Genomic DNA, 18651 nt, shown 5'->3' on the forward strand with positions numbered 1-18651 from the left:
GTTAAGATCTTGAGATATGCAGGCCGATCTGTGCCCATCTTTGGTAATTCCCTAAACACATTTTTTAGAACTGAGGCTGTTTCTTTTTAATGTCTTTCCATGTAGGCAGTTGGCATAGTGCCAAAGCATTGTTCAGTAAAAGCCATTCTGAACTTGGGGCAGAACATTTCAGTTGAGGAAAGGCTTTGATTATCTGTTGCAATCCAAGGAATAACAAATTTTAGACTATATAGATTCTTATTTTGGGGGGAGAGTGGATAATAGAACATACTGAAAACTTTTAAAATCTTGGGACCCCTCATAAAAAATGCACAGGTTTTTACAGACAATTTCACATGGTTCACAAAGTTTCTAGAGCTCATCTATGGAGGCTTGGCTTAGAAAACAAGTCCCTGGCTGGCTCAATCAATAAAGCATGTGACTCTTGATCTCAGGGTTGTGAGTTCAAGCCCCACGTTGGGTATATAGGTTACTAAAAAAAAAAAAAAAAAACAAACCACAAGCGAACTGATTCCAGGCAGTGGATAAACTATGTATCCTTCAAGCAATTCTCCATAAATCTCATTTCTTGATTTATATTAAACAGCATTAAGTTCATAGTTATACCTGGAATACAGATAGCGTATATTCTAGAACTGTGTGTTTTATTTCTTTTCTTTTTTTATTTTGTTTTATTTTTGAGAGAGAGCATGCAAGCGGGGGAAGGGCAGAGAGGGAGAGAGAATCCCAAGGAGGCTGTGTGCTGTCAGTGCAGACCCTGACACAGGACTCGATCCCATAAATCATGAGATCATGACCTGAGCTGAAATCAAGTGTTGGACGCTTAACTGACTGAGCCACCTAGGTGCCCCTTGTGTGCTTTATTTCTCAGATCTTTCTTTGGAAGTGAGATTGGCCCAAACTTGGGGGTCTTAGGAGGAAGATTGGCTTAAAAAAAAAAAAAAAGAGTAGGCTAACAAGAGCTCCCAAATAAAGGGACCGTAATCTGGACAAACGTGAATGTTGAGGGACTCAAGGAGTTCCAGGCCCAGACAAAGGTAACATTGGAGACAAAGGTCCGTGAGGAAGGTTGAGCTCAAAGCAAAGGACAAAAATTCACAGAATAAAAGAGTAGCAACAAGAAACACAAAATTATTAATGGAACAGATTTAAAAATTTTTAATTAAAAAATTTGAATTGGTAAAATTTATATAATATTACCATCTTAACCATTTTTAAGTGTACAGTTCAGTGGCATTAAGTCCATTCACACTTTTGGGCAACGATTACCACCATTCGTCTCAGATTCTTTTCATCTTATTAAACTGCAACTCTGTACCCACTAAGCACTAACTCCCCATTCCTCCAACCCCTTGCCCTTGGCAATCACCATTCTTTTTGTCTCCATGAATTTGACTACTCTAGGTGCCCCATATAAGTGGAATCATATAGTATGTATTTTTCTATGACTGGCTTATTTCACTTAGCATAATGTTCTAAAGGTTCATCTATGTTGTAGCATGTGTCATAACTTACTTCCTTTTTAAGACTGAATAATATTACTTTGTATGTATATATACCACTTTTGTTTATCCTTTCATGTGCTGACAGACATTTGGATTGCTTCTGCTCCTTGGCTATTATGAACAATGCTGTTATGAACATGGGTACATGAGGTACAAATACCTCTCCAAGTTCCTGCTTTTGATTTTTTTTGGGGGGCGGGGTATATACCTAGAAGTGGAATTGCTGGATAGTATGGTAATTCTATTTTTAATTTTTTGAGGGCTCACCATATTGTTTCTATAACAGCTGCACCATTTTACATTCCCACCAACAGTGCACGAGCCATTCTAATTTCGCCAGATCTTTGCCAGTACTTTTTTTTTTTTTTTTTTTTTTTTAGTAGCAGCCATCCTAATAGATGCAATGGAGCAGGTTTGGGACAAAAGACTTAGAAAGATACCCCGAGACTAGTACATTTTAAGAATTTTTGAGGCACCAGTATATGGGGAAGGTGGTGTTAAGAGCACAGAGCAGATTCAGATACTAATAACCACCTAAGCTGGGGGTAAAGTTGATAACCTCTTCATGAAAATTAAGAGACTTCCAGATACATAACAAGTATATAAAAATTAGTAGTTTTATTAATCAGTAGCAATTTCCAATTAGAGAATATGATGGAAGAAAGATTTTGTTCATATTAACAACAAAATCTTGAAATATCTAAGACTAAACATAAAAAGAAATGCACAAAACCTATATGAAGAAAACGTTAAGACTTTATTGATGGACAAAAAGATGGTCTGAAAAAATGGCAAAACATAGGCATGTTCCTGGATGAAATACAGAGGCTCCCAATTTCACTCAGTAAAAGCCAAGGTCCTTACACAAACAACAGCAAAACCAAAACTCTTAAATACAGAGAATAAACGGGTAGTTTCCAGAGAGGAGGTGTGTGGGGTGATGGGTGAAACAGATAAAGGGTATCAAAGTACACTTATTGTGATGAACACTGAGTAGCATATAGAATTGTCGAATCATTATATTGTACACCTGAAACTAATATAACACTAAGTTTTACCTCAATTAAAAAAAAAAGTTGAGGTTCTAAACTTTTAGACAGTGCATAATGTGCCCCCCACCTTCCCTGATCTCTCCTCTCCTGTCACTCTGCTCCTCACCTTCCTACTCCAGCTACTTGATTTTCCTGCTGTTCTTTAAACAGTCTTTGTTGTCATTATTCCTTCTGACCTCAACATTCTTCCTCCAGATGGCCCCTTGACTGACTCCCTTGTCCACTTCGAATTTTTGCTCAATTTTGCCTTTTGTGTAAAGCCTGTATTGATCATCTGACCACTCTTCCCACCCTTACACTCCTCATCACTCTTATTTTTTTTTTAATGTTTATTTATCTGAGAGAGAGAGAGTGAGTGAATGTATGAGTGGGACAGAGAGAGGGAGACACAGAATGCAAAGCAGGCTGAAGGCTCTGAGCTGTCAGCACAGACCCCGACATGGGGCTTGAACTCACGAACTGCAGGATCATGACTTAAGTTGAAGTCAGACGCTTAGCCGACTGAGTCACCCAGGCACCCCTATATTTTTTTTAATTTTTAAATTTTTTTTAGAGGGGGAAGAGAGGGGCAGCAGGAGAGAGAGAATCCCAGCACAGAGCCCTAACACAGGGCTCAATCCCACAACCCTGGGATCATGACCTGAGCCAAAATAAAAAGTTGGACACTCAACTGACTGAGCCACCCAGGTGTGTCCTCATCACCCTTATCTTGCTTGCACTTCTTTGTCCCTTTTATCCACAGCATTTATCACCTTCCAGCATAATTTATAACGATTCATTATTTTATTTATTGTCTGCCTTTACTTGTAAATTGTAAAGCCCACAAGGACAGTATGTCAAGTGCTAGAATAATGACTGGCACAAAGAAGGTGCTTAGGTGCTTGATATCTATGTATACAATGAATGGTGGAGATTTTTCATGTTGAAAACATGTCCATTCTTCAAATTAATCTACAAATTCAAGGAACCAAATCTAAAAGTCCCATTGGGGAGCACCTGGGTGGTTCAGTTGGTTAAGCATCTGACTCTGTTTCAGCTCAGGTCATGATCTCACAGTTCATGAGATCGAGTCCCTCGTAGAGCTCTGCACTGACAGTGTGGAGCCTGCTTGGGATTCTCTCCGCCCCCCCGCCCCTCCGCCATTTAATGCACCCCTGCTTGTACTGTCTCTCAAAATAAATAAATAAACTTAAAAAAAATCGTCAGTCTCATTATGTTAACTTACTTTTTAAAGTATTTAATGGCATTCTGCAATGTACTTCACTCCACACCTTTTCTTTTCTTTTTTTTAAAATTTTTTTTTTAACATTTATTTATTTTTGAGACAGAGAGCATGAACAGGGGAGGGTCAGAGAAAGAGGGAGACACAGAATCTGAAACAGGCTCCAGGCGCTGAGCTGTCAGCACAGAGCCCGACGCGGGGCTCGAACCCACGGGCAGCGAGATCATGACCTGAGCCGAAGTCGGACACTTAAACAACTGAGCCACCCAGGCGCCCCTCCACACCTTTTCATATGTTGTTACTCAGCCCTGCCTGAAAAATTCTGTCTTCCATATTCATTAAGCTAACTTATATTTATGCTTTAAGACTCAGCTCAGGATCTAATCCAACAAACTTTACCTGGCTCTCACAATCTAGTTTAGATACTCCTCTTTTGCACTTCCATGACTCCCTGCTCTTACCTCTATCATACTATCCACCACACTATAGAGCAATTGTTTATTCATATGTCTCCCTTACTGGACAGTGAATTTCTTCAAGACAGTGATAGGGATATTGTCTGATTCTTTTCTACATTCCCTAGCTCTTAGTATAACACTTGATTATTTGTTAAATGACTTTAAGAGCCTCTCATAACTTTATTCACTACATTAAACTTCAGCAAGTTTCAGCAGTCTCCTTCTTTAATCTCTTCCTATCTGTACTTCCTTCTTGATCCTTGAACATTTATCCCTAGCTACTTTTTCCCCCACTTTGAACTTGTTAAGCTCTTCTGTTTCCTCAGAGCCACATGACCAAAATATGTGTGTGCTTGTGTGTCCATTAATGAATGAGATAGTCATGTATCATTAACTTTGTGAGATACCATTATAATATATAATTTCTCCAATAGAATGAAATGATTGAATAAAAATAAATAGTTTAAGTAAAATGTAACTGAAAAGGTAGGTAATCTCTGGATCTTAAATGAAAATTACTACATAAATGATAGCAAGTAGACAAAAAATCTTTGAGATGCAAATCCTAAGTATTTGGCTAGGCTCACCCACTACCTTATTGAGTACTGCATACCACACAGAGCATCCAATTTAGATTTATGCTTCAGTGAAATCCCCCTATAGTGATTTTCAAGGTGTTATGAGCTTTCACAGTTGCTCATGAAAGTTATACAAATATTAAATCGGAGAATTCCAGGTTTACAATACTACATGTATATGCTAGGCTTGGTGGTGTGTTAAAACAACATAAGTCATGGGAGCACCTGGGTGGCTCAGTTAAGCCCCCAACTTCGGCTTAGGTCATGATCTCGTGGTCCCTGGGTTCGAGCCTTGCATCGGGCTCTGTGCTGACAGTTCAGAGCCTGGAGCCTGCTTCAGATTCTATGTCTCCCTCTTTCTCTGCCCCTCCCCTGCTCTTGCTCTGTCTCTCTCTGTCTCTCAAAGATAAATAAACGTTTAAAAAATTTAAAAGTCGTGGCGCCTGGGTGGCTGCTGGTTAAGCATCCGACTCTGGCTCAGGTCATGATCTCACAGTTTTTGAGTTCTAGCCCCACATCAGGCTCTGTGCTGACAGCTCAGAGCCTGGAGCCTGCTTCAGATTCTGTCTCCCTCTCTCTCTGCCCCTTCCTCGCTCTCACGCTCTGTCTCTCTCTCTCTTAAAAATAAATAAACGTTAAAAAAAAATTTAAAAACCCGTAAGTTATGGGTTTTTGACCTCAGAAAGTATACAGGTATTTCCCTTTATTCAAGGGACTCCTGAAATTCCACCTCCTAGGAATCCCAGTTTGGAAGAGGTAGTGAATGAATGCTGTCTTTACAGATGCATTTTTAATTATTTATACATTTTTTATTTATTTTTAATTTTATTTTTTATTTTTTAAAATTTAGATCCAAATTAGTTAGCATATAGTGAAACAATGATTTCAGGAGTAGATTCCTTAGTGCCTCTTACCCATTTAGACCATCCCCCCCTCCCACAACCCCTCTAGTAACCCTCAGTTTGTTCTCTATATGTATGAGTCTCTTCTGTTTTGTCCCCCTCCCTGTTTTTATATTATTTTTGTTTCCCTTCCCTTATGTTCATCTGTTTGGTCTCTTAAAGTCCTCATATGAGTGAAGTCATAGGATTTTTGTCTTTCTCTGGCTGACTAATTTCACTTAGCATAGTACCCTCCAGTTTCATCCATGTAGTTGCAAATGGCAAGGTGTCATTCTTTTTGATTGCCAAATAATACTCCATTGTATATATATACACCACATCTTCTTTATCCATTCATCCATCGATGGACATTTGGGCTTTTTCCATACTTTGGCTATTGTTTATAGTGCTGCTATAAACATGGGGGTGCATGTGTCTCTTCAAATCAGCACACCTGTATCCCATGGATAAATGCCTAGTAGTGCAACTGCTGGGTTGTAGGGTAGTTCTATTTTTAGTTTTTTGAGGAACCTCCATACTGTTTTCCAGAGTGGCTGCACCAGCTTGCATTCCCACCAGCAGTGCAAAAGAGATCCTCTTTCTCCGCATCCTTGCCAACATCTGTTGTTGCCTGAGTTGTTAATGTTAGCCCTTCGGACAGGTGTGAGGTGGTATCTCATTGTGTTTTTGATTTATATTTGCCTGATGATGAGTGATGTGGAGCATTTTTTCATGTGTCGGTTGGCCATCTGGATGTCTTCTTTGGAGAAGTGTCTATTCCTGTCTTTTGCCCATTTCTTCACTGGATGATTTGTTTTTTGGATGTTGAGTTTGAGAAGTTCTTTATAGATTTTGGGTACTAACCCTTTATCTGATATATCATTTGCAAATATTTTCTCCCATTCCGTCAGTTGCCTTTTAGTTTTGCTGATTGTTTCCTTCGCTGTGCAGAAGCTTTTTATTTTGATGAGGTCCCGATAGTTTATTTTTGTTTTTGTTTCCCTTGCCTCTGGAGATGTGTTGAGTAAGTTGCTGCGGCCACGATCAAAGAGGTTTTTGCCTGCTTTCTCCTCGAGGATTTTGATGGCTTCCTATCTTACATTTAGGTCTTTCATCCATTTTGAGTTTACTTTTGTGTATGGTAAGAAAGTGGTCCAGGTTCATTCTTCTGCATGTCGCTGTCCAGTTTTCCCAGCACCATTTGCTGAAGAGACTGTCTTTATTCCATTGGATATTCTTTCCTGCTTTGTCAAAGATTAGTTGGCCATACGTTTGTGGGTCCATTTCTGGGTTCTCTATTCTGTTTTATTGATCTGACTGTTTTTGTGCCACCAACATGTTAGTTTTAAAGAGTAGAACTTCTCTTAGATTAGCTCTGTTTTAACTTCATGGCTTCCTTTCTAGAAAGGAACCCCAAGTCCCATGCTGAAATGTATTTAGGCTGTACTTTAATCTTATCAGCATATTTATAATTCATCTCTTAAGAAGATTCCTGAAGGAATTTCCATAGATGGATTAAACGTTTATTAATGTTGATTCTTGTTAACTTCCTTTCAGGGGCATGGGTGGATATGTTTAAAATCTGGTTCCCAAAATCTCTGTATGCGTTTTTGGGATTGTATAGCCTCCCTGTTAAGCATAACACAGCTTCTTGAGATCAACTATACAGCTGACCACCAAGCATGACTCAGAAATCTATCCATCAATAGTTACTGAAATTCAGGGATTGTCAGGATTCTCAGATTGGAGTTGCTGAGGAGGCTTATAAAAATGAATAATCGTGTCCACTTGCTCAAGCTTTTGTCAGAACTGCAATGAGCAGAACTGTTACTCTTGCTTTGGACGGGCCCAACTAACCAGACTAGGATGTGATTTGGAATTGTTGGGCTAGAATGAAAATGTGTATAGTGAATGTAAGTAACGTTACTGGAAACTTTTGAGAGAGAAATTGGAGAATTGAAATCCCTAAAAGGGTATGAGGTTGGGTAAGTTTTTTTTTTTTAATTTTTTTTTAACGTTTATTTATTTTTGAGACAGAGAGACAGAGCATGAATGGGGGAGGGTCAGAGAGAGAGGGAGACACAGAATCCAAAACAGGCTCCGGGCTCTGAGCAGTCAGCACAGAGCCCGACGCGGGGCTCGAACTCACGGACCGCGAGATCATGACCTGAGCTGAAGTCGGACGCTTAACCGACTGAGCCCCCAGGGGCCCCTTTTTTTTTTTTTTAATTTTTTTTTTTTTTGAGGTTGGGTAAGTTTGAGTGGAGTGCATTTAAGCAGCAAAACTAACATGTCCTAGATTTGTGCTGAGAAACTAGTAGAGTGCTCATAATTCATTTTATTGGCTGCTGCTCATGCAGTAAGTAAGTGAATCAGCCAGATATCAGGGCTCAGGACCCTGGTGCACAGCACCTAGTGTAGTTACCACAATTACCATATGATGGAAGGTGAGGATGGTACTATATAAAGTAGCACACTCAAGGACAGGGTGTTTGTTCATCTCAGTACTTACTTACCAGCTGGGGAAAAGATAAAGATAGAACTTACACAGGCTTCACTTTTGGCTCTTGCTTGCCTCCAGGGCTTACAGGAATCAGGAGAAATTTAATGAATAAAGGAATTTATAAATAGAGCTGTCTGAAAATGTAGAGACCGCCTTGAGAGACAGCAATTTCTTCTTCATAGGAAGTATTTAAGCAAGGCGGCCAGGGTTGCTAAACACAGAGAATGACTACTCTGGGTGGAAGGATGGATTAGATATCTCCCAGTGCCTTTCCAAGCGTGAAATTCTCGAATTTCCAGGATCAGAGTGACTCTGAGAAGCTGTCCACAATCCAGGGTGGCTCCCAGCACAATAACATGATTATTTTAACTTGAGCTTAGTTTAATTTAGTTCACCCTGGCCCTTCTATGACTCTCCTTAGACCCAATAAAACCCTTTATGGTATGAGAAAACCACTTGACAACTCCAGCTGACACTGTGATCCAGGGATGGTCCCAGTTTAGTCTCTTGGGGAAAGGGAGCCTAATTAATACTGGAGTGACTTAAACCCCCACAGCTTGTTGTCCTGGTAGCACTAGAAATGTTCTGCCTTCTGCTATAAAGTAGAGTAGTAGAACACGGATCACCAGCAGGGAACTGACATGTGGGGCCCGGAAACTCCATCACAAAAAAAATGAAGATTTGGATTATGTGAATCACAGATCCTTCCCACTTCATGGCTGCTACATTTGTATTTAATGAAGTAGTGCAGCTAAGGTAATTAAGCTAAGCAATTGTGTCTTTGGATTGATTTTAATTGAGAGATGTACATATCCCAGAGCTGATTTTAAACATCACCAGAGAAAGTGTTTGTGTTCTTTATAGCAATTGTCTTGAAGTTATAATAAATTTACCTATTACTTGTCTTCTTTCTTTTTTTTTTTTTCGAGTTCATCCAATCCCCTACTTACAAGTCTGGCCCCATGCAAAGGCTGTAGAGGACACAGAAATTGGGAGTTGGGAGAAGGGGGAGAATATTTCTAGATCTGGGAAAGCAAGAAACTACACTGGATTCGTGGAGTTTGAGCGTGCCTGTGTTAAAATAGCCTTTGAAGGATTCTGACTGATAGGAAGGGCATTACAGTTGGAAGGAAGAGTGTGAGCAGTAGCATAGATGCAGAAAAGTCTGGGCCATATTTAGGGAACTGTACAATAGGCCAGTTTGAATAAGAGTAAATAGTGGAAAAGAAAGATGAAAGAATAGTTAGGGTTCAAATGGGAGCATATTGAATGTGTGGCTGATATTTGGACTTCATTCAGTAATCCATGGGGAGCCACTGCAGGTTGTGAGCTGGTTAGTAAGAAGACATGATCAGTGTTCTGCTTTAGGGCAGCAGTGGATAATATATAATTCATAAAAGTCAGAAGCAAATAACAGGATATTGAATCCAAAAGGAAAGTAAAAAAAATCTGAGATGATATTAGTGGGATTAGAAAGGAAGTAATAGTGGGGTGCCTGGGTGGCTCAGTCGGGTAAGTGTCTGACTCTTGATTTTGGCTCAGATCATGGATGCTCTCAGGGTCATGAGATCAAGGTCTGTGCTGGGTGTGGAGCCTCCTTAAGATTCTCTCTCCCTATCTATCTGCCCCTCCCCTGTTTGCACTTTCTTTCTCTCTCATAAAAAAGAAAGAAGGAAAGAAAAGAAAAGAGCTTCAAGAGACCCTCAGATGAAATATTTAGGACCTGACCGATAATCAGAGGAGGAACTGAAGGTGATTTTTAGATTTCATGAACAAGTTATAGAAATGCAGATGAACAGATATGTTTAAAATCAGAGAAGGTGATTAATAAGTAGAGAATATCTCTTAATGTCTATTACTTGGTTCATGATGCTACTTTCTCAGATTTTACCTTTGTTTAAATAATACCAATTAAGCTTTTTTAAAACATAACTTTTTAATACTGTGAAAATTATTAAGCAATCTGTATAGTAATATAAATTCATATACCTATATTAAAATATATTCCCTTTATTATCTAAAAAGTATTTAAAAATCAGAGAAGGTGAGAAATACCATTTTGGAACATGATTATCTTGAGAAGCTATAAGCACCTAAGAGAAAATGTCCCACAGTATGAGTTTGCAACTAGAGATGGTTTTAGGAGCCAGGGCTAAAGATGCAATGAGAGGATTTGTTATAAGTCAGGGAAAGCACACACAGACAACAGGGATAAGAACAATGCTTTGGGGGAACAGTCCATATTATGTGAAAGGCATTGTAGAAAATGTTTGATATACTTTATATAATCCTTGCAACCAAGGTGAAATGATCATCTTAACATGAGAGATGAAAGACTAAAATTCAGAGTAATTATCTCATTACCAGAAGATTGAACATTTGATAAGTGTTGGCTCCAAGGTTTAAATTAAGGTCAGCCTGACTCCGTTATATCACACTGCAAAGCAATCAAAGAGGAAGGTAGGGGAAGAAAAAAACAGCTAAATGAATTGTTAGAACAAGGAAAGGAAAGACCAAGTATCTCAATTAACTCTATGGTGACCATGGGAATAGAAAAAGACGGAGGTAGCGGCGCCTGGGATGCTCAGTCAGTTGAGCTTCTGACTCTCACCTTAGGTCATGGTCTTGCAGTTTGTGGATTCAAGTCCCATGTCAGGCTCTGCACTGACAGATTCTCTGTCTCCTTCTCTCTCTGCCCCTCCCCTGCTCATGTTCTCTCTCTCCCTCTCCCTGCCCCCCACTCTTAAAAATAAACAAATAAACATTAAAAAAAATAAGAAGAAGAAGAAGAAGAAAACACTGAGGTAAGGAGACAAAATGTCTTCAAATGGTTCCCAGTAGATCCAGCTTTTGTTGGGATTTTGTGCCAAGGCCACACAGAAACCAGTTAGGTACATCAAGAAAGGCTATGTAGGAACTTTGAACTGTGTCTGGCCTAGCTGGAGGTTGAGTTCCATCTATAAAGGTACATTTTAACTTACTCTAATAATCACTTATCCCAGAAATATCCAGATATTTTCTAACTTTGTTTTTAGCAGCAGAAGCTACCTTTTTTTTTAACTTAAAATATAAGAAAATCCCAGATAAAGGCAGAGCTATTCAAGTTGAGAGAAAGGAGGTGCTCTCCTCTTCCTCCTTGATCCTCTCTACCTTAACCCTATTTCAGTCCCTGAGAAACCTGCTTGCTCTACATAACACCATTTGAAAACCCCTTTTTTATCCTTTTCTTTCTCTGTTTCTTTTTCTCTTTCTCTCTTTGTTTTTTAGAGGGTGTGAATTGGGAAGAGGGGCAGTGGGGAGACACACACACACACACACACACACACACACACACACACACAGAAAGAGAGAGAGAGACAGACAGACAGACAGACAGACAGACAGAAAGGGAATCTTAAGCAGACTCCATGCTCAGCACGGAGCCCAATGAGGGATTCCATCCCATGACCCTGGGATCATGACCTGGGCTGAAATTAAGAGTCAGATGCTCGACCAACTGAGTCATCCAGGCATCCCTACTTTCTCTTTTCTTTTCTTTTCTTTTTTCTTTTCTTTTCTTTTCTTTTCTTTTCTTTTCTTTTCTTTTCTTTTCTTTTCTTTCTTTCTTTCTTTCTTTCTTTCTTTCTTTCTTTCTTTCTTTCTTTCTTTTTTTGAGTGAGAAAGGGAAGTGACAGGTATTGCCCTTTATTATAGATGAGAAAATCTAGAAAATTGAAGGAAAAAGTCATTTGCTTTAAGTACAAATAATTTAGGAATCCAGCTGAGAATAGAACAGAGATTTCCAAACTCCCTATCAGTCAGTGTTCTCTTTGACACTTGACTCCAATTATAAAACAAATAAATTTATTTAAAAGAGAACATAAATTTGATTTCTAAAATTCCATTCAACACACATTTGTTAAGTACCTATGTGTGCAAAACCGTTAAGACTAAGTAAATGTTTCCTTGTTTTTATAGAGTAAAACAAATGGAAAATAAACCATCTGAAAGCATCATATTTTATTACTTAATAAGCATATTTACTGCTTACTTTGTGAGACTACAAAATTATAAGCACCAAAAGGAGATTGTGTGGACTGCAGTATTTGGTCAGACCCAATTTAAAGCTCACTCTAGGCAGAAAAGAAGGGTTTTTGTAGCACACAATTGCTTTACAAAACCTGCCTTATAGACTAAGCAGGTAACTCCTGAGGAAGACCCTGAGTGTGAACATAGAAGCAGTAGCTAAAAAACTGTAGCGTTTTGTAGGTTCCTTTCTACCCATTTTGTATTTGAAGTTTATTTTATATTAATCTTCAGCTTTTTTTTGTTTAAACCACCTGAAACCAAATCCAAATTAATTGAAAGGTTATCAGAGGTCCATGAATCACCTTTGGAAAAAGCAGTTTGTAAATGAGGGTGCCAAGACTCACCCCATTTTCCCTATGTAGAGGAAACAGTAGGAAAAAAATCCACAACAAAGGAATGTGGCAAGTTCCCAAAAGCCAAGAAGCTATTAGAAGTAGGAAACTGAAGGAAGTTTAGTCATCTAAATGGCATCATAGACTAGTAGATGTTTCAACATCTTCCCACCGCCCCCCTCCCCGAGTTTTAAAGAAGATCCTTGTTCTAGAGTGTTTTCCTGTCAGAAAATAGTTGTGATTGAAATGAGGTAAAGCGGGGACTGTGAGAAGAAAGGCAGAATGTGGAGTGCTGGTGGGTTTTGGACTGTGCCTCTTAAAAGTGTTTTGGGAGAAGACTTGCTTTTTTTGTATATGTGCCTCTGTTGCTTTAAAAAAAGAAAACTTTTGTTAGCTTTGCTGAGATTCATGTGATATAAATTGGGATGGGAGAACCTTGATTTCTGGAGTAACTGGAGATTTGTGCATTGGATATAATAGCTAACTCTGAGAAACCTTAATGGAATAGACTGAAAGCTTTCATGATTTTATATGACAGTCTGGGAGAAACAGAGCTCTTAGTGTTAGTCAGGTAATAGCACATCTGCCTCTGTATGAGAGTCCTGTCGCCAGGTTCCTTTGTTGATGAAGAGCTCTATTCTCTGGAAGACAGATTTGTTCATTGAGAACCGATTAGGATTTGTATGCATGCAGTCTATGACATTCTAGTACTAAGTAAGAGTCATTGGCTATGCTGGTATCACAAATATGCCATTGCGAGACTTCATTGTATTTATTATAGTTATATAGTTTTCAGATTGAGATAGATATAAACTTAAAGACTTGCTGTAAACCTTTATACTAAATAAATTTTCCAGGGTTTTCTTTTTTTGTGTGTGTGTATAATAACTGTGGGTAAATGCAGGATGCTGGCAGCATAGAATCACAGCTGGGGCTTGGAGGAAGTTGAAGTTGGTTTGTACCATTTTGCCAGTTGGAAGACTGCGAATTGGTAGATCAATACTCCAGCCCTAACTCCAAGTTTCAGTAATATTGTTTTCATTTCTATGTTATGTGATTTAGTTCAAGGTCTAGGCAGCTTGGAGATTATCAGCTGAAGGTGGGACCTGTTATTTCTACCTTTAGATTCTCATGTCCAAATCCTATAACCATGTCTTATAGAGCTAGTGCTATTCCTTGCCTTCTCTTTGATACTTCTTATGAGTCTAGAGTTTTTCAACCTTCTTGTTAAAATGTGATGAGCCTTCTCCCAGATGTTTAGTAATTACAGAGAGAAAAATAATAAGTTTAAGGTGGAGAGTTCTGGCAGACACCATCTTAACCAAGCAATCTAAGTTCATATCACCAGGAATACACATGATAGCATGTATCTCCTGATACATGCACTAAGAAGGGCATATCAGACAAACCCAAGTTGAGGCACATTCTACAAAAAAATTGGCCAGTACCCTTCAAAAGTGTCAAGATCATGAAATGCAAGGAAATAATGAGGAACATTGACAAATTGAAGAAGACATACAGCTAAATGCAATGTAGGATCCTGGAGCCAAGAAAAGAAGAAGGAGAAGGAGAAGGTGAAAAGAAAAACCAAAACAACAACAAAAAAAAATGGCATTAGTAGAAAGAATTGTTTTGTACTTCAGTTTATAGTGTTATACGAAGGTTAATTTCTTAGTGTATAATTATCCTATTATGGTATATAAGATGTTAACATAAGAGTAAGGGGGGGTGAAGGGTATATGGAGATTCTCTATAGTGTTTTTGCAACTCTTCTGTAAGTTTAAAATTATCTCAAAATAAAATGATTTTTTTAATGTGGTGACCAAAATTGGCTTTTTTCTTTCAATAAGGGTTATTAAAAAACTACTCTCCTCATGAGTAAGATAGAGTATTTCCTATAATTGGTGTATTCACTTTAATTTTTTAGTTCTTTTGTAATTATGTGTTGAATAGATATAAAGTTTACAACAAATGTGTAATTTGTAAAGAGTAACAATAACATGAACACAAGTGTAGCTTGAAGCTCTCAGTATGCCTTTTCCATTCTCCCTACCTTCTCCCTAAACTTTTTCCTGAATTTTGTACTTTGTATTCTCTTCTCTTTACAGGTTTACCTTGAAAATGTATGTCCCTAATGATATAGTTTTGCATGATTTTTAACTTTATGGAAGTGGAATAATATCATATGTATTCTTTTTCAATTTTCCCCCTACATATTATATTCCTAAGATTTTATCATGTTAACGTATTTAACTGTATTTCCTTCATTTTCATTGCTATGTAGTTTTCTATTACAGGAACATAACACAGGTTACTTCTCTATTCTACCATTAATGGCTATCTGGTTAGTTTCCAATTTTGCTGTTATGAGAGTGCTACCATACACATCTTTGTATATGACATATTATGAGAGTTTCCCTAGGGTGTATACATAAAATGGACTAGCTGGGTTATAGGATAAATCCTCACCAACTCTAAGATAAAGCCATATTATTTTCCAAAGTGGTTGCCCTATTTTTAATACCATCAATAGTATGTAAGTGTTCCTTCCAGTGGTTCTACTTTCTCTCTAGCACAATATTATTAGACTTAAACTTTTTTTTTTTTACCAGCTTAGTGGGCATGTATATAGAAATTTTAAAACATTGCCATTTATTGATTGACTACTTTGAATCAAGTACTCTGGCAGACATTTTCATACATTATTTAATTTAATCCTCTCATAGCTCTTCTCAGTCTGGTGGAAGAAGCTAATGTTGTATTTAGTTTGCAATAACATAATTACACCTCTCTCTCTCTGACACATTTATTCTTTAGTGGGTCTTTCTCCATCTTGTGTGTCCCTAATTTATTTCCTGTTTCTTTTTTAAAAATCTCATTGTAGAAGAAATTTGAGGGAAGGATCTCTGGTTTCTAAGTGGTTAATAGCATGCTCCAAGTCGCATTGTCATTAATTAGTAGCAGAGTGAAATTAAACCTGGTTCTGTAGATCCTAATGTTTTTTCTTTTCTTTTCTTTTTTCTTTTCTTTTCTTTTCTTTTCTTTTCTTTTCTTTTCTTTTCCTTTTCCTTTTCCTTCTCCTTCTCCTTCTCCTTCTCCTTCTCCTTCTCCTTCTCCTTTTCCTTTTCTTTTTTCTCTCTCTCGCTTCCCTTCCCCTCCCTCCACATTCCATTCCTTCCTCCCTTCCCTCACATTCTTCTGCTCCTCCTCTGAGGTTTGTATTTTTTCCCCCTCTCAGTTTAACAGCTTAAATGTACTTTCCGGTTGGCTGCTATGTAATATGATGTGCGTGCAGAGTTCCTGATTCTAACTAAACAGTCATTACTCAGGTCTCTGGCTGGCCATTATGTTCCTTATAACCATTTCACATTCCTAGCTATGCTCCTTGTGTGGATTTGGCCAGACTACCCTCTAAAAGCTGCTGGTGGCCCTGCAGGGGTTGGAGAGAAGCCAGGACTTCAGGATATCCCATTCTTGGCTCATCTTTCTTGGCAGCAATAGAAACTCAAGCCTACTGTGGAGGTGTACACAACTAAGAGTAGAACTGGGTGCCTAGAGAATGGTGATATTAGAACTGCTAACATTAGTTAGGAGAACACAGGTTCTTTTGACAGAAAAAACAGACTTTAGGTTGGGATACAAGCCTTGTAGCCAACAAGCACAAAGTAATTTTGTTTAGTCTGCATAATATTTAATTTTCTTTTTTTTTTTTAATTTGGATGCATGCACTCTCCAATTTGTCACAGTACCCAGTATTTCATTTCCTGTTGTTTTACATCTAACTACCTGCTATTAACTTCCTGGCTCCCAAAGTTATTTGATGGAACCCTGCCTAGATTATTGAAATATGAATTTTATCCTTAATGAAGTCACTTGGGCCTCACAGAGACCAGAACTGGAAGATACATTCTTATTCCAAATCATAGTTGTCCAGTTGGTTGTGCTTTTTCCTGATAGCTGAACATCTCTTAGCTGGAAATATCCTTTTACTTAGAGTTTACATTTCCCTCAAGATATGAGTTTTCCCCCCATCTAATCTTATTTGGGATGATTAAGATGAAAAGACTTTTCTAGTCTTGGCTTATCCACACTTGGTGACTTGGGAGACCTGAAAGAAATTGATTAAAATAAATATACTTTATTGGCCTTTTCTGGGTTGAGGATAAAGAGAAAGAAGGGGGAAAAAAGCAGGGTTTTTTTGTGTAGAAAACCAGGTGTCAAATATTTTATTTAACTCATTAATTAATGCGATAATCAGTAAGATCTTAAGATCATTTTAAATGAAAGTGTAGAAGCTAAGTATTTATAGGCAGTTTAATGAAGAAAGATTAAGATTTCTGAATTATACATAAAACTAATTGAAGTCCTAAAGTGCACAAGTCATAACCTTTGGAGTTATGTTTTTCTTTTTTTTTTTTTTTTTTTTTTTTTTTTCAACGTTTTATTTATTTTTGGGACAGAGAGAGACACAGCATGAACGGGGGAGGGACAGAGAGAGAGGGAGACACAGAATCGGAAACAGGCTCCAGGCTCTGAGCCATCAGCCCAGAGCCTGACGCGGGGCTCGAACTCACGGACCGTGAGATCGTGACCTGGCTGAAGTCGGACGCTTAACCGACTGCGCCACCCAGGCGCCCCTGGAGTTATGTTTTTCACAAGACATAAAATATTTGTATCTCTATGGGATAAAAATCTATAGAAAACTAACCAAAGGCAGGGGTGCCTGGGTGGTTCAGTTGGTTAAGCATCTGACTTTGGCTCAGGTCATGATCTCATGGTTTGTGGTTCGAACCCTGTGTCAGGCTGTGTCTGAGAACACAGCTCAGAGCCTTGAGCCTGCCTTGGATTGTGTTATCTCCCCCTCTCTCTGCCTCTCCCCCACTCACATTCTGTCTGTCACTTTCTCAAAAGTAAATAAACATTTAAAAATTAAAAAAAAACAAAAAACAAAAAAACTAACCAAAAGCATAAACCCAGAACTTCACTAAGAGATCACCTGGTAATTCTTTTGCTTATCTCCAATGATCTGTCTCAGATAATTTTTCTGACAAAGTGTAGTCATCAGCTCAGACTTGGTTGACAGAAAGTAGAATCTGTTTGCCAAGCTTTGAAAATATAACTTTATGATGAGAACATATGAAATGAATTCTAAAATTTAGCATATGTGTCTTAGAGGTAGATTATTTTGGATTTCTGAGAACAAGTACCAAGTGTCTTAAGCACATGTTTCAGTGAAATGGTATTGGCATGAGAAATTTTATTCTGAATCTTTTTATTTCCTTTACAGAAATTCCATGGAATTATAGTTGGCACTACCGTGCAATGTCTCTATTTGAAAGGCAAGATGGAGGTAGGTAAACTCAGTAAATATTTACTCAGTAAATAAGTAAGTATGTATGTCATTTTTATTGCTTCTAAAAAGTAAGTTAGTATGCGTGTGCACCCATGTACATATGACAGATAAACAGACTGGCCACCATATCAATCAAACCACCAATCAATGAAACCTCCAATCTACCAAACAACTGAACAAGAAAGGAAATATACCTTGCAAAAGTAAATACTTTGTACTTACAAGTATAAGCTCCACTGTTTTGTTATCTGAGAATTCTAATTTGAGTAGTTCTAATCTTATCTTTTGTTCTTTTATTTCTACTTTTATTTTGTACTTTTATTTGGAGGTTCACCAGAAAAGCTTGTGTTCCTTTTTCTCTCCCCATCCTTCACAACTGCCTCATGCTAAAAAGAAGTGGTCAGTGTGAAAAAAGGTTGCTGAAACAGATAAGGTCATCCTTTGCAGCCTCTCTGTGGACAGAGCAAATAGGTCTGGCTATGGTGTGAGGGAGGATTTCCATACCACTTCCATGTTCTCCTTTGGTGAGTCCAAATACTAAAGGGAGCTGAGGTAATCACACCCAAGCCTGACATGAGGAAAAAAAATTTTCTGACATAAAATTTTCAAAAAGGAAGCCAGAATGTAGTTCTATATTTAGAACTGCCTGACATGAAAAAATTTTTTTTCTGACATAAAATGTTGAAAAAGCAAGCCAGA

General features: G+C 38.1%; 1 protein-coding gene across 3 annotated transcripts in view; it reads left to right on the forward strand.

Moving 5' to 3' along the window:
- LOC132663248 (phospholipid-transporting ATPase FetA-like) overlaps nt 1-18651 on the forward strand; it is a 107053-nt gene that overhangs the window by 9324 nt on the left and 79078 nt on the right. For all 3 annotated transcript variants that reach the window (XM_060609399.3, XM_060609398.3, XM_060609397.3), the window contains exon 3: nt 17887-17949. In XM_060609399.3, coding sequence (XP_060465382.3) covers nt 17887-17949 — 63 coding nt within the window. The remainder of the gene's footprint in view (nt 1-17886; nt 17950-18651) is intronic.

This window comes from Panthera onca, chromosome D4 (genome assembly GCF_046562875.1).
Source record: "Panthera onca isolate mPanOnc1 chromosome D4, mPanOnc1 haplotype 2, whole genome shotgun sequence".
NCBI lineage: Eukaryota > Metazoa > Chordata > Mammalia > Carnivora > Felidae > Panthera > Panthera onca.